This window comes from Thunnus thynnus, chromosome 5 (assembly GCF_963924715.1).
Source record: "Thunnus thynnus chromosome 5, fThuThy2.1, whole genome shotgun sequence".
In the NCBI taxonomy this organism is placed as follows: Eukaryota; Metazoa; Chordata; class Actinopteri; order Scombriformes; family Scombridae; genus Thunnus; species Thunnus thynnus.
Window position 1 is genome coordinate 33003229 of NC_089521.1, and position 21024 is coordinate 33024252.

General features: G+C 39.8%; 2 protein-coding genes across 2 annotated transcripts in view; both read right to left on the bottom strand.

Moving 5' to 3' along the window:
• The window catches only part of LOC137183641 (Golgi apparatus protein 1), a 46804-nt gene extending 42943 nt beyond the window's left edge, over positions 1–3861 (bottom strand). The window contains exon 1 of the mRNA XM_067590833.1: positions 3065–3861. Coding sequence (XP_067446934.1) covers positions 3065–3517 — 453 coding nt within the window. The 5' untranslated portion in view covers positions 3518–3861. The remainder of the gene's footprint in view (positions 1–3064) is intronic.
• A 1598-nt stretch (positions 3862–5459) lies between these two features.
• Positions 5460–19192, bottom strand: rfwd3 (ring finger and WD repeat domain 3). The gene is made up of 13 exons (XM_067590835.1): positions 18951–19192; positions 16251–16567; positions 15830–16110; positions 15565–15620; positions 14833–15030; positions 14641–14732; positions 14135–14249; positions 13040–13292; positions 11576–11726; positions 9842–10018; positions 9504–9718; positions 8938–9152; positions 5460–8166 (listed from the first exon to the last, which is right to left on the bottom strand). Exons 2-13 carry the CDS (start codon positions 16565–16567, stop codon positions 8023–8025), a joined length of 2214 nt encoding a protein of 737 aa, XP_067446936.1. The 5' UTR covers positions 18951–19192; the 3' UTR covers positions 5460–8022.
• Positions 19193–21024: the final 1832 nt, after the last annotated feature.

Genomic DNA, 21024 nt, shown 5'->3' on the forward strand with positions numbered 1-21024 from the left:
CGTTCATGTGCATGTTGCGTACGTATAGCGTTCATTTCTGAGGACGTGAACAACCAACGCTCCAAACAGACGCAATTATCTTTTGATAATTGATTAATCATCATGAGTCACTTTTAAAGGAAAAAAAAAGCCCAAATACTCTGATTCCAGCTTCTTAAATGTGAATATTTTATAGTTTATTTTGTCTCTCTGACAGTAAACTGAATATATTTGGATTGTGGACAAAACAAGAAACAGTGATCGACTTGTTTTTTACCTTTTAGTGACATTTTATTGACCAAACAAGTGATTGATTGCTCAAGAAAACAATCATCAGGTTAATCAGCTCAACTACTTTTGTCTCTTTTGTTATGGATGCATCAACCAAAAATAACAATTAACAGATTAATTAAATCAGGAATGTAATTGTTAGTTGCAGCAACACACTGAATGTTTGGTTTAACTGTTTAATCTGCAACTAGATATTTCCTGACTTGCATCATTGGTTTATCCAGTTTATACTGTATTTGCTTTGGCAAAGTCTGAGGTAAAAACAACATTAAACACTTTACAAATATGTATCTTAATCTTAGAGAGAAAAAAAACATATTGTTTTGCAGAAAATACTCTGCATACCAGCATACAAAAGATTTAGTGTTGGTACCACTCCCTGGTGTCTACTGGCAGACTTTTATCTTTCTATCATCTTCAGGTAATGCAAGTTGTTAAAGGACGAGTACACGATTTATCAAGTGTGTCTTAAAACAACAGTCAGGTGTCCGTAAGAGCAGTGAGAGAAGTTTTCCTCCTGTTCATACTGGCTATAAAGCTTATATGAGTCTTCAGCAGTCTGAGTTAGTCATATCAAGTGGATATCTGACACATTTACAGTCTTTTTAGCATCAAATTCCCTCTTTGTGTTTGACAGTGTTTCCCTGTTGAGCTGCAGGTGGAAGTATAGTAACAAAAAGAGAGACTTTGGCACTAAAAAGACTGTAACGTTGAAAGATATTATTATATTATATTGACTCATTTGGACACTGAAGCTTCATATCTGACTCAGCGGATGTAGTCTGTGGGTGTGAGTCTGCCATTAACCGACTATTTCATTCAGTCTTCTCCTCCTCTTCCTCTATGTGCGTGTTACCGTTCTCAAAATCCCCGTCGCTACGTGAAACCATAACAACGTTAGAGCTAGCAGCAACACGCTGCAAATGGAAAGTTATATTAGTCTCTTTATCAGTAAAAGTGGTAATAACATCCGTCTTTTACTTTGGCAAGGATTTAACCAGCATCCTTAGCGCCAACCAGGACGATTGTGATTGGTTTAGAGAAATAAAAACAGGCCTTTCTCCAGTGCTGTGGAGGTTGGTCTGGCTACGCAAGACTAGCTTCAGATAAACTGTTAAAAAACATTTTTGCACAGACTGTGGATTAGAAGGGATCTTCTACTGGTCAGTATGAAGAGGAGGAATGATTACAGCAAGAAAAATGCTCATCTGGGCTCCTGACTGAGACTGAGACAGACTTGAAAAAGTGTGAAACTATCCTTTAACATGTCAGGACAACTATCACTACTAATCCTGGTGATGCCCCAGGCTGAAGTGGGAGGCCACTGACAACCTTTCCCAGGGGGAAAAAGGGGGGAGTCTCTCCAGACAAAATGGATTTTAACTGGTCCGTCTGGCCATTAACATCAACTACAGACGAATTATAGTCCAGTTCCGACTCAGCAGCCGTCAGTAACATGTCCGGTTTACGACAAGTCTTTGAAGCTTATTGCTGTGTGACATCACAGACTGAAATAAAAATGAAACTCTGTAATTATAACAAACAAAGCCAAAAATCAGCCAATGAAAGGCTTGCTATCTGGGCTAACGACTCATTGAATCAGAATCAGAAATATATTTTTGAGGGGAAAATGGGTCACGTTCCTCCTATTATAGAATAGAAATATGTATATAAGTAAGTATACAGAGGTTATAAACAGATAGAAAATAAAAAAAAATAAGAAATAGGCATAAATACCCTGCATTATGCTACAGTACGTATAGAAAAATGAGAAATATGTGAAAATAAGTGCATCATACTACAAGATATAAGAGTGTAAATAATAATTCTGAGAAACTGGACCTATAAATGTGTTAAAAATATTAGTTTAAATGTCCATTAAATCCAGTATTAGTGTCAGAGTATACCAGAGTATTGCACAGTTTAATTACTGCACAAAATGATTGTACTGTTAAGTCAGTATTGCACATTTTAAAATATTAATTATGATTAAATTGTGATGTTACAGCTGTTGACAGAGGTGAAAAAAGTAAAAAAAGGGCCAGTTTATTGAGTCTCGCAGACTAACTGGAAGCAGTTACCATTTATTTACTTATATTAAAAAGGTGTGTAACTTGGTTTAAAATGTTACTGAACTGTTCAAAACATCTTGTGTTGAATCGTGGCACCAGACTGTTGGGCCTGCATGGTGGCAAATTATGTGGCCAATTTAACATTTAGCCGCTAGCTAGTCCAGACACACGTCGCCTCCACACGACTCCGGACTGCGCTACGAATCTGCTAGAATATCATATTATCGCTCACTGTGTAATTATTGACTAAAAACTGAATTAAACTTTAAGTTATTCCGGAACTACTATGTCTTCTGGTAAATTCGGCTAACTTTGTTCTGTAAAAACAACATTTGTTTCTGAGTAATTTCATTGTTTCTTCTGTTGGTTAACGTCACGCTGCTCCCACTCGGTGCATTCACGAGTAACGTTAAAACGAGAAGTACGAAGCGAAAAGATTCAAAAACTTGCAAGTCGTAAAGAGAGTGATAGTTATTCGTCGCATTGCATTATGCCGAAATGAACATTGGATCCTGGTGACTCGGAAAATATATTCAATCATGCTCTTAAGTCTGTGCCATTTAGACGACGGTATCATTTAGAATAAATTGCTCAAATTTTGACCGGCATTTGGCGTGACGTTCTCTGACTACGAGGGCTAGCAGCTAACGTTAGCTGGTTTATCAAGCAGGCACACCCTGCTTCTTTCCCCGCAACCACAGCACCACGTCCCGCTCATTTACCTCTTTCTTATCCTGAAGACACTCCAGCACAGCCAGGTTGTTGTTCCAGGAATGTTTCGGGCAAAGCCGGGTCAGATCTTCCCTGCACACCGCCTCCTCAGCTAACTTCCAGCCGGCAGAGCGCCTACGGAGCGGCGAGGCCCCGGCGCCCTGGTTCCTCTCAGCGGCTACCGGGTTCACCGGAGCCGGTCCGGCACCTGCCGCTTGATTCAGTTGAATGTCAGCATTAAAAACAGGTTTGTTGGCAACATTGTTTTGCCCTCGAATCGGATGCACAAACGTTAAGATGCACATCAAAAGCAGGAGCAGAGGAACACGTATACAGTCCGCCATCTTCACAGAGCCAGTCAGCCTGCTGCTGCGTTCAGGAACTGTTGGAAATACGGGAACCAAGGAGTAAAGTTGCACACGATTTTTTTTTCTTTCTTTCAGGGATGGCCGTGGACGGCTCATGAATAATTAATGAACACGTATGTGATCACCCAACCACCCCCCCTCCAGACATGTTTTAAAAATGTCTTTGAATAATAATGTGTGTCTGATACGGTTTTTCCACAAAAAAAGTTCCATTACCTCATTAAAAATTAAAAATCTGAAATTGCTGCTATCAGTATCAGCCACCAAAATCTAGTATCAGTTCATATATGAAAATAAGTAAGGCAGGAATTATTATTATTAATCTATTGATTATTTTTTTATCATCTGATTTACTGTTTTGTATGTAAAAGTAATTGCAGGTTAGCTAGTCTTGAACAAAATCAAGAAAAGCAATAAATTGCCCAAAATTTTAATTGTCTTTTATTTTTCATTGTTCATTTTTTCACTTATTATCCTTTTATATATCTTATAATATATTTTATGTCGTTTTATAACGCTTCTCTTTATGTTTAATATCATTTATCTGTTGGCATTAAAAAAAATGAAGAAAAACAATAAATTCCCACAAGAAGCAAACTTAACATTTGACATTTCTTCACAATAGATTATTTAAATAACACATTGATTAATCAGGTTGTTGTGCATTCATTATTGGAGTAATCAATATACTGTTTCAGCCTTAGATAGATAAGTTTATAGTCTGTATAATGAAACCAGGACAAACTCAGATGTTTTTTGAATCTCCGCAGGGTCTGAGACGTGTGCAGCAGCTCAGATGTCTGTCATCAGGTTACAGGTAGTGTCTCTGTTTTCTTGTTGCATTGTTGGACGACAGGGTTTGTCCACCTGAGCCTGAGCTGGAGTGCAACTCTAACTGGAGGAATGTTGGCATGAGAAACACAACGAAGAGCCAGTGTTTGTTTTGGAAGCAGAACTGGATCTCAGCAAATACTGTCACTCACATAAGAAAAGGTGTTTTCTTCTTCTTTCTCATTTCAAATATACAGTATCACAACCTCATCAGGCCTGAGGATCACACTCTAACATACAAACACACTCCTACACCAGGATTTTATTTTATTTGTGGGCTTCTCATCTGCTTTTAACACTGTAAACACACACACACACACACACACATTACTCAACAGACTTGTAGAGCTACAAGTCAATCAAACAATTAACTTTTTACAAAAACAGGCCTCAGCATGTTTCATCATCAGTTTTAAATCCAGTATGGTGATTTTAAATACAAGACTCCTCCAGGACTGTGTTTTATCTCCAATTCTCTTCTCTTGTTAAATACCTTAAAGTCTGTTTACACTGTATTTTAGAGTCAGTCGGCACTAAAAGTGTTTGGTTAGCTTAGTTAAACCTTCAGGAGGGGGTGGCCTTATATTCAGGGAAATACGGTACTTTGAATGGGAGCAAAGTGCAGCAGAACCACATTTCAGTTAGCACTGAACTGATATTGCTATCATACTTAGTCAAATTACGTACTTTAGCTAACAGAGTACTGATAATGTACTCGGTGCTAGCGTAGCGTAACAACGAACACCCCACCTTTCTGATATGCTGCCTCCAGTTGGTTTAGAGCGTAGAGTATGAATTCAACAGTTCTTACATATTGCACCTTTAAGTATATTACTTATTTAATGTACTGAAGTTACGTTCCACCACTGACTTCAGCGATACTTCTGTTGTCTGAAGGAGGCTCTGCCTTAAAGACTGAAGTCAGGGAATAAAAGTCTGAGTGCTGTTATCACCACAGATTAAACATTAATGACAGAAACATGATTCAGCTGCAGCCCAACCCTGCAGGATGAGCACCGATATGAATCTGTGGATATTTTTAGGTAGGTATACGGTAAATTGTCCTGTCCAGAGGTGTGTTTACGCTCCATCAGAGATATTTATGACCTCTGACCTCTGTGATTTCAGTGTATTAGAGCCAGAAAACTCCTGAATCTTATAACCATGAAGTGAGTTAAAAAAAAGAAAATCTGTCAACTCTTACAACTTTGTTTAAAAAATAACATAATTTTTATTAACTTTGAAGTCGTACACAAACAAGTTGTAGCAAATATACATATATACAAATTCCTTTAGAAAGAAAACAAGGACAAGAACAATTTACAACGGCAGAGTCCTTTGGCACTTGATGCTCTGGTTTAGAGGGGAGCGACAGATGACATAAACCACAGTGAAGGACTGTGTGTCGTCTTTTTCTGTTTGACCATTAAAAAAAAAAAAAAAACACCAGAATTTAACATACTTAAAAAGGAGGGGTGTGAAAATGAATGGGAGTATTTTAGTGTATCTGCTCTTTTGTTTATTTGAATTTTCCCTTCTGGTCTGACCGCTGAGCTCATTTTAGAGGAAAGCTTGAAGTCCTAAACTATTTTAAAAAGGATCCGACAGATAGTTTAACCTCAGTGTCTACAAATTATACACATTTTACATCTCTGCTGACCATTTTACAAATCATACCATCAGTTTTTTTAGACCGGTTTCATATCTTTCAGACAGTCACTGACTTCAGTTCATTTCCGTATGTGATGAAAATCAACTTGCAGTGTTGAAACGTGCGTCAGTGATCTTTGTCTCTGTTAAATTAACATGTTTTTTGCAGCGACTCTGTTGCAAAAATATATATTTTCTACCCTGGTGGATTCAAGGCCGCTCTGACGTCTGAAACTTCAGTTACGCAGCTGCACTGACGAGCTAAAAGTCAAACGTTTAAATCATGAACATAGAAGGACTTTTGTTTCCTGCATTAAAAAAAAGGAAGTTTTTCAGAACCAAGAGTCTAAATTTGACGTGTTTTTGAATGCTTAAAAAAAAAAAAAAAAGTCCACCAACTTAGTGTTGCATTCTGATCTCAGTAGACGATTAAAAATAAGATTAATGCAGCAGAACGAGAGATATTGTCTTTTTTACTCCTTGTCAGAACCTGGTGCCTACATTACCCACGATGCAACTTAATTAAATTCACTCGACTGCACAGATCCAGGTGTGTTCTGCTTGAAGCGGCTCTAAAAAGTGATGATATTATTTAGAAAATGATCAGAAGAGCTGTGAAACATCAACCATCTGTAGTTAAACCAGTGTCAGTGGTCCTGGAACTGGGAAAACGTCCTTTGGACTACAAACCACTCACGATTGATGCTGTTTTATGCAGATTTTGTCCAGACAGCTGTTGGTTTCCCTTCATTTCTGTACAATATAAAAATATATTAGCAGAAACTTGTTTGTGTTATGTAATCCATCACCATGAACAACAGGTTTAAATTGCTTTTTGTAAATTACATTACAGCTTTTTTTTTATATAATAATGCTTCAGTAGTGAGCAGGACATTTTCTCACCATGAGCGCCCCCTGGTGGACCAATGATGTCATGAAAACACCTCTAACACATTTGATCCGATATATATTTATGATGAGTTAAAAATCTACTTGTGAAGCAATACAGCGCAGACATTTCAAATCAATCTGCGTTTAAAAGTCACATTACTATGAAACAATGTCGTAACAATTACTAAATGAATGCAGACTGTGATGGATCAGACAAATCAAACAAGTCTCAAGAGTTTTCTAACTGATTTTCATTCTGTACAGAAATTAAAGGGAACCAATGTGTAAAATGTTTAACCTGTACAGTGAGGATACAGGCTAAAAACTGTCAACAAATATTCTAAATATACATAATTTATAGCTGAGGAGCGTGAACACGTAAAGCACTAATATGTTGGTCCTGTTCTCTTCAAACTATCATCAGACTAAAATCAGCAGCTGACGTTCGATAACCAGCGACAGGAGAGAAAAAAATCACCTTCATCAGCTGAGAAGATGATCTGAACACAACCAGACTTCAGACTGACTGGTTCACACACTCACTGGTAATTTGATCTTTTCCTCCTGTATTTAAAATCAGATTACCATATTGGCCCGAATATAAGATGATAATTTATTCTGGAGAGTACGTTTTGAAGGCGTGGTGATCATCTTATTATATATATATATATGTCGAGGACTGGACTGTCAGACCACTGTCACAGATGATGAGCAGCTCAAAAAGACAAACAGTTAGTCTGAAAAACGCTCAAAGCCAGAGAAAATAATTTTGTCCACATCCAAGAGCCTGACAGCGTGTGTGTGACTAAAGTCGGATGTATCTTTTTCCAAATACAGGTGTTGGAAAAGAGGGGTCTTAAAATCAGGGTGTCCTTATATTAGGGCCAATACGGTACTTTGAATGGGAGCTCAGTGCAGCAGAACTACATCTTACAATCTGTCTTCTTATTGGAGGATGTTCAAACCTGACTCAGATTTCAATTGGCCTCCTCAAACTGTGCAGGTCAAAGGTCACCAGATGCAGTAACACAGATTTTTTTAAAAAAGGGAAAAAACTAAGATCAATAACGCAATGTTTGAGATGTTTCCTCCAGCTGATCACTCCCGCTAATCAGAGTTTTATTTTTTTGCGTGTGTGTAAACGTACAGATAAAAGTTTAGCAGCATTTAATTTCCCACAGTTCCACACGGTCCGCGTCACGACGACCCAGAGAGAGAGTCTTCATCGTTCACTCCCACCTGTAGAGCTTCAGCATCTTCTCGGTGAGCGAGGCCAGGAAGTGCTCGCCGTTCACCTTGAACGGGCTGATGTCCAACACCGGGAGGTCGGCAGGAAGCTTCTGGAGCAGAGAGCCGCTGCCAGCGTCCCACACCTGAGGAGGAGGAAGAGGAGGAAGAGGAGGAGGAGGAGGAAGAGGAGGAGGAATGAGAGGGTGAGGAAGGACAAATAGAGATGGTAGAGAGAGGAAGAGAGGAGTCACACAAAAGATGAAGAGGAGAAAAAAAAGGAAGAGAAAGGGAGGAGGGAAAGAAAGAGGAGGAGAAGATGAGGATGAAAACAGATGAAGAGGAGCAGGAAGAGGAAGATCAGACAGAAACAAAAAGAAGAGGAAGATGAGTAAGAATGTTACAAGGCAACTTTAAGCTCTGTAAAATAAAACAAAAAAAATAAATGAAATGAATGTAAACACTTTAAAATGACAAAAAAAAGCCAAATAAAAAATAACTACAATAAGTTTTAAGGTTTAAAATGAAAATAAAATAAAACAAAATAAACAATTTAATTGTAAAAAAGTTATCAGGCATCTTTATGTTAATTAAAAGGACAAAAAAACCACAAAAACAAACAAAAAAAGAGAAAAGAACAAGCATTAATCAACAAAATGGAACTAAAATAAAACTCTTTTAAATGACCAAAAAATAAAATAAAATACTTAAATGTGAAGGTTTTAGTGGCATCTAGCGGTGAGGCTGCAGATTAGAAACAACGGAAATAACTTAAGTAAAATGTTATGAAATGTTTAGATAATAAAATTATATCCTACTTTGTTTTTTTCCTTAAGATCAGTAAACTGCTGACAAACTCGTTAAATCCATCTACTATCTTTAGTTACACACACACACACACACACACACACACGCACCATGGTGGAGTTTGACGCCTCGTCTCCGGCGCACACCAGCGTCCCGCCTCCGTCTGGACTCCTGAAGACGGCGTTTTTGGTGAGCAGTTTGCAGGACGATCCGGCGCTGAACGTCTGCACCGGCGAGCAGGAGCAGCTGGGCAGCTGGCTGGAGTCCTGCTGCGGCGTGCGGTTCAGAGCCATCAGGACGCAGCGCAGCGACGGGTTGGAGCGTCCTGCGGGAGAGACGAGAACGCTTCATATATGAGAAACTAACACAACGCCTTTGTTTTCATCCGACCTTCAAGCTTTTTTTTAGTGATGCGTCTTAAATTCTCTCCTCACACCAGAGTAGCAAATGCCCGTCAATGCCCGGTGCTTTTATTTTGAAATGCAAATCTACATTAGGACTGAAAAACTCATAAAAAAACAATTCTTCTCTCTCTAATCTGAGAGAGGAAAAAGAAAAGGTGGAACCTCTGAGAAAAAGATTTCACAAAGACCGAGGACAAGGCACAAGAACATGTTCCCTGGTCCGGCGGTCTACAGGTGAGGATCATCATGAATCAGTGGGGTCGGGGTCTCACCGGGCCTGTAGGTGACCAGACAGTGTCTGCTCTCCGTCTCCACCTGGATGTCGGTGCAGCCGGCGGTCTCCAGCGGCAGGACGTGCGGTCTGTAGGTGGTCTCGTTGACCTGCTCCCAGAAACACCCGCCCTCCAGAGAGCCGGCGATCAGCCCGCCGCAGGGGAAGGAGCTGGACGCCGCCCGCGGGACGTAGCAGAGAGACGCCACCGGACATCTGGAAACATCAGAGATCCAGTTAGTAGCTTTCAGGAAAGACAAGAGACAAGCCAGCTGTCCGTGTGCATTATGACCTTCATCCGAAGCAACACGTGTGTGTGTGTGTGTGTGTGTGCGTTACCTGGAGCGTAGCGGCTCCAGCTCCTGGACGTGTGTGCTGGTGTCTCTGGTGTCGTAGACGAGCACCGAGCCGTTGCTCAGACCTGCGTAGATGTAGTTACTGTTGTCCAAACACCAGCAGCAGCTCCACACTGGTTTACCTGCGTTATAGGTCTGAACCACCGTGTTGGTCAGCAGACTGCAACACACACACACACACACACACACACACACACACACAGACACACACACACACACACACACACACACACACACACACACACACACACACACAGACACAGACACAGACACAGACACAGACACAGACACAGACACACACACACACACACACACACACACACACACACACACACACACACCTTCAGCTGGGTTCGGTTTGAAGAGAAAAACAGACTGTTGTACTTACTGATGGTTTTCATTAAGAAAGTCATAACAACAAAGACTCCGTTCATTTTTTTTGTTTGTTTTTTTAAAAACAAAAAATGATCTTTTAGTACAGATACAAACTGTTACCTAACAAGGCAGCAGCTGGAGGTTGTTTTACTTCACCTCAGCCCACCGTCCAGTAACACACAGAGCAATGCAAGAATGGATTTCACTCCCAAATCATATGAAACAACAAAATAATATATATGGTCTTTAAAGAAACATTACTTAAGGAGAAACTTTGGTAATTAATAAGTTTTCTTATGGTGTGAAAGGGTTCCATGGGCATTTTATGTTAAATTATGATACTTATGGCTGCTGTATGTTAGATGTATTGTGATCAGTAGTGTGAATGTGTATTTTTGTCTCCTTGAAGAAGAATAGCTGCTGCTATGAAGTAGTTAACGGGGATCTTAATAAACAAACACATTCTTTTCATTTCTGCGACTCTGGTTATGGAAAGTATGAAGCCTGATCAATTAATTTTTGCATTTAAACGATGTATTGGGCAGCTGTTGGTCTCCTCTGTTCCTGCGCTCAGTTAGAGCGTCTACGCAGGCGTTCAGACTGAAAACAAGGCTGCGATGGTGACGCTTGTTTGTTCAAGTAAGACATGAAATACGATCCAGGAAGTCCAGTTTAATAACACATGGATTGTGAGGTAAACAGCAGAAATACTCTGCTCTACCAGGAATGTGAGCTCGCACGCAGCACCTAACCGGACGACGTCACGTTACTTTGAGACAAAAGTTGAGCCTTGGAAGTCTGCTGCTGCTGCTGCAGGTGAGAACTCGCTTCATTTTTAAGTGATATCTTCAAAATAAAGAAAGCTGTACTGTAAGATGGAATATGATTGGATGGATGACACGTTATAGTCTTTTATTTTAATCATGTATTAACTCATTATAAAGTACGCCGTAATATTAGCGTCACATTGAACAAAAACAGAGATTTTCAGATTAAAGGCATAATAGCTTGAGAAAAAAATTGTGATGCTACAAGAATAAAATTGCAATACTAGTTAGAGTATTCAATTATTTAATCATTTTATTTTGTTATGTATTCCATTTTCACTATTTTATCAAATCAAAGTGTTTTATTTTCCCTCTTATGTACATTTACAGGTTTTAATCTTCATTTTATGTCTTTATTGATGTGAAGCACTTTGAGCTTATTATTATTATTATTATTATCACTCTAAAAATGACTACTTCTCTTCTCTAAATATTCTTCAACAGTTGTAATAAAGTGAGTGCTGTCAGGTCGGGGGTTTCGGTGGACGTGTGTGTGTGTGTGTGTGTGTGTGTACCTGGTGAGTTTGATGGTGTTGTCCAGAGCGGCGGACAGCAGCAGACTGTCGTTCTGTCTGTTGAAGGACAGACCTCGGATCTGTTTGCTGTGGATGGGGACGTACTGACTGGCCTTCATGGTCACCACGCTCACCTTCTTCACCCCGCAACCTGACGGAGGAGACGCGACATTTTAACAAGTGGAAGAAAAGCTGCAGACGCTGTGGTGTACAAAATAAAATACGTGAATAAATGTAATTCCAAGACCAACAAATCTTCCGTATTAGCTTACTGCAGATATATTTTATCAGTATATATGTCGGCCAAAAGTAACAAGAAATTTCAGTACAGACATTGAAACTACATTTAGGATTATCTGGACAAAGTGTCATGATTTCACAGTTTGTCCATCAGAGAGCACTGACGAGTGATAAATTAATTTCTGCATACAGGAAGTCCACCTGCAGTTAAAGTGATGCACTCTAAAAGATCCAGCTGATCAGATACTGAGATAACAGAAGTCAGAAAGGTGTTAAAATCTATTTATGTTACTTATTTTGACATTCAATATGTTAAACAAGGCCATATTTTACTTTGTAGTTTCCTGTTTTAGCAAAAGAAAAACCTAAAAGTCTCCTTAAAGGATGGATTCACCATTTCTGAAGCCCAAATGATCAGTGAAACCTGTTTTTCTTGTTGTAATCATTCCTTCTGTTCATACTGACCATTAGAAGATCCCTTCATAATGACCTTACAATGGAAGTGATGGAGGACAAAATCCACAGTCCTCCTTCTGTTCAAAAAATGTATTTCAAAGTTTATCTGAAGCTAATATGAAGCTTCAGCGTCCAAATGAGTCAAATCAAGTAGATATCTTTCAACGTTACAGTCTTTTTAGTGCCAAAGTTCCTCTTTTTGTTTCTATACTTCCACCTGCAGCTCAACAGGGAAACACTGATTGATTAATCATTTTGTAGTATTGATTATAGGAGGGTTGGGCCGATGGGCGATGCCATCGTCATCGACTACTGAGCCTCTGCCATCGTAACGTTGTGATTTAAAAAAAGGAACCAGGTGAAGTACTCGAGTTGGTGACGACTACATTTGTTACGTTACTGTAAACTTATTAATTAATTTATTAATGTAATCTACAGACTGAGAAACAGTTTTCAGAGCGCTACAAGCAGGCAGGGACTTTTTGGGGAGCGGTAACTACAGTTCAGACCCTGGTCTCTGATTGAAGGTTGCTGAGTTCCTGGAAAAGTTCCAGCAACTGAAAAATCTTACATGTAGACCTTTTCACAGGTGGCGCTAAAGCTCATAGAGCATCTAAAATAGAGAGGATTCATCCTCTGGACAGCATTAGCATGCTTAGTAAGTTTCACAGCAGTGTTTTAAGACATGTATTGCTCTGGATCAAAGCGTTGGACATCCTGCGACCCCGCTGCTAACAGGTCAAAAGAGAGGAAGGGGCGGAGTCTCACCGGGCACCAGTGTGGCGTGAGGAGAAGGCTGCGAGGCCAGCAGGCAGCTCAGAGGTTCACAGTAGGATAAAACTCTGCAGCCTCCGGCCTGAGACAACAACACCGCCTTGGAGAAGCTGTACTGTGCCGTCTTGGAGCCGTCCGACCTCTGAGACAGACCGAAGAGCAGCGAGGACGAGGAGGAGGAGGAAGAAGAGGAGGAGGAGGAAGAGAGGGGAGCTGAACTTCTCCCGGCCATCAGAGCTCTCAGCTCCTAAACAACCAGGAAGACAAGAAAAGATTCATCCCCCCGACATCTACTGGACGTCATCGATCTACGGAGTCTCAAATGTGCCATTTTTCATTTATAATCAGTTAATGAATTAATGCAGAATTTGAGGGTGTCGTTGCTCTTTAAAATAAATACCTGAGACAGAATATGAAAAGAAGGACGCATTAGTAAACGGAACAAAAAAAAATGCGTTTTGCACTTTGTTTATTTAAATGCTGTCAATTACTTACTTAATTAATTAATTAATTATCATTATACAAATAATGGTAAAAAGCTTTCATATAATGAAATCTGCTAATTAATAACTAGGTTTAATTATGTCTTTAAATGGTAAATAAATAGGTAAAAGGATTCAATTATTTTCCAAAACATTCTCTTGTGATAGATATATATATATATATATATATATATATATATATATATATAGATATATGTATACTCGTTTATATCATATTCAATGATAGTAAAAATAAAATATGTTGTATTTTAAACACACAAGTTAATGATGTGATTAGAAGTAATTAAAAATTAATTGAAGGGACCTGAAAATATTAACAACTTTTACAAGAACGTTTTGTTCAATTAAATATTAATATGGTGGTAAATTTAAATGTGCAACATATGACATGTTTAGGCCTCTATACATGTTAAAGTATTAACAAGACAAAAGGAGCAGTGACCTTTCCATCCCTGCATTTTAATTTCATTTTAGCCTTCAGATTCCCTTCAATTACAACTAGAAACTGAAAATAATCCTGAAACCAAATATCAAATTTAATAAAAAAGTTCCAGGAAATCAGAAATTGATCCGTTGTCATGGATACCTGAAGCTCTTGTTGTGCTTGTCCATATTTGTTGGTGACGACCTGCAGTTTCAGTTTGTACTGAGCTGATTCCAGTTCAGCCTTCCTCCTCAGAGACTGTTCCTGCTCCAGAGACCTAAAAACACACCACCAGTTACATCGTTAACACAACTGCAGCTGCAACGATTAATTGATTAGTTGATTGACAGAGAGTGTAATCACCAACTAGTCATTATATATTGTATATATCTTATGATTTCTTTAGATATTCGTATAGTTTCAGCTCCTCAGATGTAAAGATTTAATGTTTGAGTGTATTTTTGGATTTTGGACTGTTGGGTAGACAAAATAAGACATTTAATGACGTCATCTTCGACTCTTTTATATACATTTTTCACAATTTTCTGACATTTTATAAATTGTCGGGTTAATCGATAATGAATAATTGTTAGTTGCAGCCCTACTCATCAGCTCGGGCGTCTACAGATTACGTGTGTTGACAGTGAAGCAGAGAAAACGTCGCTCACTTCTTCAGGCTCTCTTGCTCGGTGTTGTCCAGCGCTCTCAGCTTCGGAGCGTACAGCAGAACGATGTCTGAACGCTTCGCTTTCTTGTTGCACTAAAGAGGAACGAAAAGAACGAACCGCAGGTCAGGAAACACAGATACAAGGTGACTGACGTAAGGGGGTGAAAAACTGAAACGCAGTGACCTCACTGACCTGTGGACATTTAGCCGCCGGGCCCTGAGCTTTCAACCAGCGCTGGATGCAGGTGAAGCCGAAGAGGTGTCCGCAGCGCAGAGCGGCCAGCCGGTGTTCGCCCGCCGTCGTCCACGCCTCGAAGCAGATGGTGCAGGTGTCGCCTTCGCCCTCCTCGTTTTGTGACGACTGGACTGAAGCGGAGGACGCGGGGACCGACTAGAGGCGAAGATGATTAGAGTTAAACGCCCCATACGGTGCGTTTCCAGAACATGTTTTTATTCACATTTTCAATTTGCGCACAAAAAAAAGATGATAAAATGATGACGTACATCAACCATGTGACTTAAACGTCGCTCATGCTTCCACTAAAGAGACAAAAACCTCAGATCTGTGTGCAGCGATGAGGAGACGTTCCTCAAATTAATACATGAAACAAACAGAAATGTCATATTTCCATCACATTTTCCATCATTTGAGCTTTGACTGACGCTCTCTTTAATAACATCATCTCGTTGTGTCGTCTTCTTCTGCAACGGTTTAATGGTACCGACTGGAGAACTAGCGCCACCGACTGTTTATCTCCTGATATTCACTTAAGAGTTGTAGATGGAAACGTGCATTAAATCTAACGTTCTTGGTCATCATCAGCTCTCACTACAGTTACAATAAACTATTCTCTGCATTAAAATACCAGGTATGACTATACACAACGGTGTTTGTATGGAGCGCTGTAAAAAGTCAGAACGTTACCTGAACGTCCTGAATTTGAGCTTCTGTCCTCTCACTGTCTGCAGCTGAACTGGAGTCTGAAAACACACAGAAAATTCACACTTAATCCTCAGAATACAACAATAAAACATAAATCAAATATAACTGTAGCTGGAGCTTAAATATTAAACCCTTATTAGACCATGAAAACTGTTTTTTTTAGGATCACAGGGTCTGAACTGCTCCGTTAAAACTAGTTATGCTCATTTAGAGCTGACGAGATTAAGCGAACTTTAGTCGGACTCACTGGTTGGAACAGCTTCCTGTGGTTGTGATTGTTGGATGGAGGCGTTGGGACGAGGACTAGCGGAAAGGGCGGGTTGGGTAGGTTCAGCTGGTGCTGCTGCGGCAGGTGCGCCATCCTCGTCGCCCCCCTCCTCTTCCTCCTCCTCGTCAGACTCGCTGACCTCGGTGGTGCTGCCGGACTCCGGTTCGGCCACGCTGGCAGCAGGCGCTCGGAGCAGGAAGTCTGGGAAGCCTCTGGAGGGCGCTGCAGTCTGACTGGGGTAGTGCACCCTGAGGCCCTGCCTGGAGCAACGCGCGCGCACACACACACACACACACACACACACACACACACACACACACACAGGTTTCACATCTCAGAAAGAGACTAAACATTGAGAGAATAAAGCTCCTGCTAAGAGACAAACATTAATTCCGGGTACCTGAGTCTCCTCCGTATGGGCGCCCCCTGCGATGCTGAATGTGTGGTTGCAGCGCTGCCGCCCACCGCCCTCTGACTGAACGCCCAGGCGGCAGGAAGCAGGAAGGGTGGCGCACGAACCGCCGCCTGTCCTCCTTCATTGCCATCATCGTCATCATCCTCGTCCACTTCGGTGCTGCTGCCGGAGTCTGAGATGACGTGTGGTGCGTTGGCGTCCTCAGCCTGGCCTGCAGCTGCAACAGCGGCGGCGGCAACCTCTGGCTGCCTGCTGCCTCCTCCCTGTATCTCCATCGGGGAGTCTACCTCCATGGCCTCCATCTGCACATCGGGAAAGAACAAAGCTTAGACTGTTGAATCTTACCGACGATGCTCTGTCAGCACATCACATCAGCAAGGTTTCAGGTTAAAGCAAAAGTTCAACGTTTTGGGAAATACAGAGGACAAGACTGATAACACTCTAATATCTGAGCTGCAGCCAGTTAGATCCGCTTTAGACTGGAAAACAGCTGCCTGTATCTATCTGAAGGTAACAAAACCCACCTACCAGCACCGCTAAAGCTCAGTATCTATGTTGTATCTTGTCTGTTATTCTGTACAAAAACCAAAGTGTAAAAACGACCATTTTACTGGAGATCATGTGCCGGACTACTTAATAGTAGTTTATGTATTTGGAGGTTTATGTGATCTGATGTTTTCTTAATGCATTTTAAACTTTTATTTGGCACATTACTTTAAATGTGAAACCTTGTTAAACGCACAATATGTTATTTCAGCCGCTATGGGGTCTCTCAAATTTATCACGAAAATGTGACTTCAAACTGAATAAAAGTCACTTTATAAACAGATTCTGTGGAACAACCACGACGCCGATGTATTATCTTGTATGTGTGTCAGTTACTCTTTGGTAGACGCCATTGTAGCGGACAAACACAGCGCCGCCGTATGCATCTTGTGTGTGTTTACTCTTTGGTAGAGGAGGTATGACTTCATTGACAGGCGACCAAATGAAACGGTCCGTTACTTTGATTAAATTACAGATTTCTCTGGGCTTGAACATTGTTGGAAACATTTGGGATAATGTAAGTACACAACTCAACAACATATATAACAAATAAACTAGTTGTTTTTAGACAATTTAATGCGGAATAATTACATATTTTAGCTTTAATAAAAGAGTTGCTTTAATCCAGATTTTTAAGCAGAAATGAAAATTCCACACAAAGTTCAACCTGAATAAAAATGAGACAACATGGACATTGTCTCCTTGGAGTATGTATTAGTTCACAACCGAAACATTGAGTTTTTCTCATTTTTATTCATGTTGTGCTTTCCTCTGATGCACGTGTCACACAAAACGAAGTACCCTTCAGTTAAACACCAGCCCGGCTATATTCCACAAGCTGACCTTGCACCACAACCAGCAGGGAGGACAGATAATGTCTGCTTTTGGGATTGATGAAGCCTAACTTACTAATCTTAAAAACACAAAGTTGCTCCTCCTTTTTCAAAAGTGAAAAGTTAACCTGCATAGTATATGATACAAAGCTGCAGGAGCCTCAGTGCAGTGGAGAGCTAGGACTACTTTACCCCGGTTTAATTTAGTGTATTTAGAGCAAAAATGCATTTAAAAGTTGATGTGAAGCTTATATGAGTCTTCATCAGTCTGAGTTAGTCATATCAAGTGGATATCTGACACATTTACTGTCTTTTTAACATCAAATTCCCTCTTTGTGTTTCCTAGAACAGTGTTTTCAAGGGCTCAGGGACCTTTATTGTCATCTCACCACACTTACGTTTCTACTTTCAGTTTCAAATGTTACCTATGAAGACATTAAATTGCATTTCCCGGGGTTAATGAAAAGGTGGCGCAAATGCTAAACAAAAAGGTCTTAAAACTTAAAGGTTAATAAATTATGAAGGGATCTTCTAATGGTCAGTATAAACAGGAGGAATGATTACAGCGAGAAAAACATGTTTCAATGTTCATTTGGGTTTCTGACTGTTGTTATAAGACAAACTTGAATGAAACCGTCCATTGAATCCGTCCTTTCACCTGCAGCTGGCTGCAGACAGTCAGAAGTTACACAACCTGCATGCTGTGCTAACTAACTAGCTAGCTAATGGCAGTGTTAGCGCTGACAAGTCGCCCGGGAAGCATGAATAGTCTCCGACTGTCAATTGTCCTGCAAATCACGTTTATTATTCAGTAACGTATCTGTTGTCTGTGACGGCTACGTTCCGGTGCGCTCTTCGGGGCCAGGTGATGCGTTCTCCGGCTTAACGCTTAACTACAGACCGAGGTCATCGAGGCCTCCAGCAAAATAGATAAAATAAACAACAACAGCTTCTTATATTCAGTCAACTTGTTTTTGAAACAATTTCTTGATTTAAAATAAGTAGCTGACATTATAGAATAACGGGGAAAAAAATAAAATGTTTTCTCTGCTCTGATCTGGTAACAACGTACGGTTGAACAAAATATTAGCTAGTATTATGTGAAATTGCAAGGCTGCCTACATGCGATTAACGGCTTAAATTAGGCTTTTATTAAAGTCGACACATATAGCAACTGTTGATATCAACTATGGTGTTTTTAATTTTAAACGCTCATTAAAAAGGAGTCAGTTTTGGTTAGCTCGTTAGCCCGCATAGCTAACGTAACCGAGTTAGCTCAGCACCGCGGCCAAAAGCAAACCCCTACCTGTGTGGAAGTGAAGGTTTAACAGCCGCCGGTCCCAATCTGGAAGAACAAACGGGGTGACAACATGGCTCCACGGTAAAGGATCAAAGCACACGGGGTTTTCGTCGTGGTGGGTTAATGAGATACTTCACACCGGAGCGTTGAACTCGCTCAGTACCGCGGTAAGGGCTCGAATCTCCCGGCGCCAGTCCGCTCTGCCCGCCCCATCCTGCCGAGACGTCACCGCCAAAGATCGTATGTTGTGAAGATGGATCACTCACAGCCAAGGATGTAATACTAAGCTATGAAAACAAAAAACTGAAAGTTCAACGGAATATCAGTATATTAAGTTCACGGGGAACATTTCATATCCATAAGTTCTGGAGGTCTCACCCACAGTTTGAACTTTTCATGATTGAATTTAGAAAGTGTCTTGAGTCTATCCAACTTATAAATAATAAGAAATGTGCACACACAGTTAGTATGCGCCACGTTTTTTTTTTTTTTTTTACAGAAGCCTACCTTTTCTGTTAAGTTATTATTTTATATTATATTTTATTTATTTGTATTATTATTACCTTCAACCTATGTCCTGTTACCATTTTGAATGTATCAACCAATTGTCTTTATTTCTTTATGATATTATTTATGATATTAAGTGTTTTCTGTTTTTGTCTTAATGTCACATGCTGTAAGTGATGGTTTCCATAAATAAAGAGATAAATAAATAAATGAATAAAGAACTCATCTCGGCTCTGTGTTAACATGTGCTTTTACTAGTATTATTATTACTGTTATTATCATTTTATCTTTTTTTTTCTTTCTTTTGTTTTTGTCTTCCTCTCTTTGTGCTGTGAAGCACTTTGGATCATCTGCGTTGTGTGTAAAGAGCTATATAAATAAAGTTGATTTGAACTACACTTCTTTTGCCAGTGCCTTGGTCAGGAGTATTAACTTTATCTTAACATACATGTCTTTAATGATGAGAGGAAACCAGAGCATCTGGCAGAAACCTGTGCAAACACAGGAAGAACATGCAAACTAAACTCCACAAAGCAGGATCTCAGGCGGCTGGGGCTTGGTGTGTTTATTATGTGTGTATATTTGTCAGTGCTGGAAGAAGTACTCAGACCCTTTACTTAAATAAAAGTACCAATGCAGCAATGTACAAATACTCCATTACAAGTAAAACTCCTGCAATCTTATGCAGCATGTTACTGTTGTAGCTGCTGGAGGTGGAGCTAGTTTTAACTACTTTATATACAGTTAGCTAATTTAGTCCAGTGGTTCCCAATCTAGGGGTCGGGCCCCTCCAAAGGGTCAGCAGATAAATCTGAGGGGTCATGAGATGATTAATGGGAGAGGAAAGAAAAAAAAACAAAGTTCTGATACACAAATATGAAATCTTGAGTAGAATCAAATGGAAATACTCAAGTAAAGTACAAGTACTTCAAAACTATACTTAAGCACAGTGCTTGCGTAAATGTACTTAGTTACTTTCCAAGACTGATATTTTATGTGTTTACATATTTTAGCATTTAAACAGCACCATTAATGTTGCATCAGTCATCTCTTTTAATCACAGAAAGAATCAGTTAATCATAATAAATATAAAGGCTAAAAGACTAAAAGAAAGTAACAACAACAACAAAATACAGACTTGTTTCAGTTTGCTTGTTGCTACAACTAGTAACCACTAGATGGAGCACTTTTCAGTTTGAGATGGAGTTACAACAGTCTGCAGAGTCGGTGTTAAATCTCCTGACTAACAAGCAGTGATGGAAAGTAACTAAGTACATTTACACAAGTACTGTACTTAAGTACAATTTTGAGGTACTTGTACTTTACTTGAGTATATCCATGTGATGCTACTTTATACTTCCACTCCACTATATTTCTGAGGGAAATATTGTACTTTCTACTCCACTACATTTATTTGACAGCTTTAGTTACTTTTCAGATCAATATCTTACACATAACACATTTGATCAGTTTCTTATATATATATTGTTATTGATTAGACTATTCAACAGTATAATGTGTTGAAAGCATTAAAATGTTTTAGTGAAGAAAGCTGAAAGTACAGAGACTGACT

Excerpts from the sequence above, each read along its gene's own strand:
- rfwd3 (XM_067590835.1), bottom strand. The coding sequence starts at position 16,567 with ATGGAGGCCATGGAGGTAGACTCCCCGATGGAGATACAGGGAGGAGGC. Across the intron at positions 15,621-15,829 it reads ACAGGAAGCTGTTCCAACCA|ACTCCAGTTCAGCTGCAGAC; the intron begins GTGAGTCCGACT and ends GTGTGTTTTCAG. Across the intron at positions 10,019-11,575 it reads AACACCATCAAACTCACCAG|TCTGCTGACCAACACGGTGG; the intron begins GTACACACACAC and ends TGTGTGTTGCAG.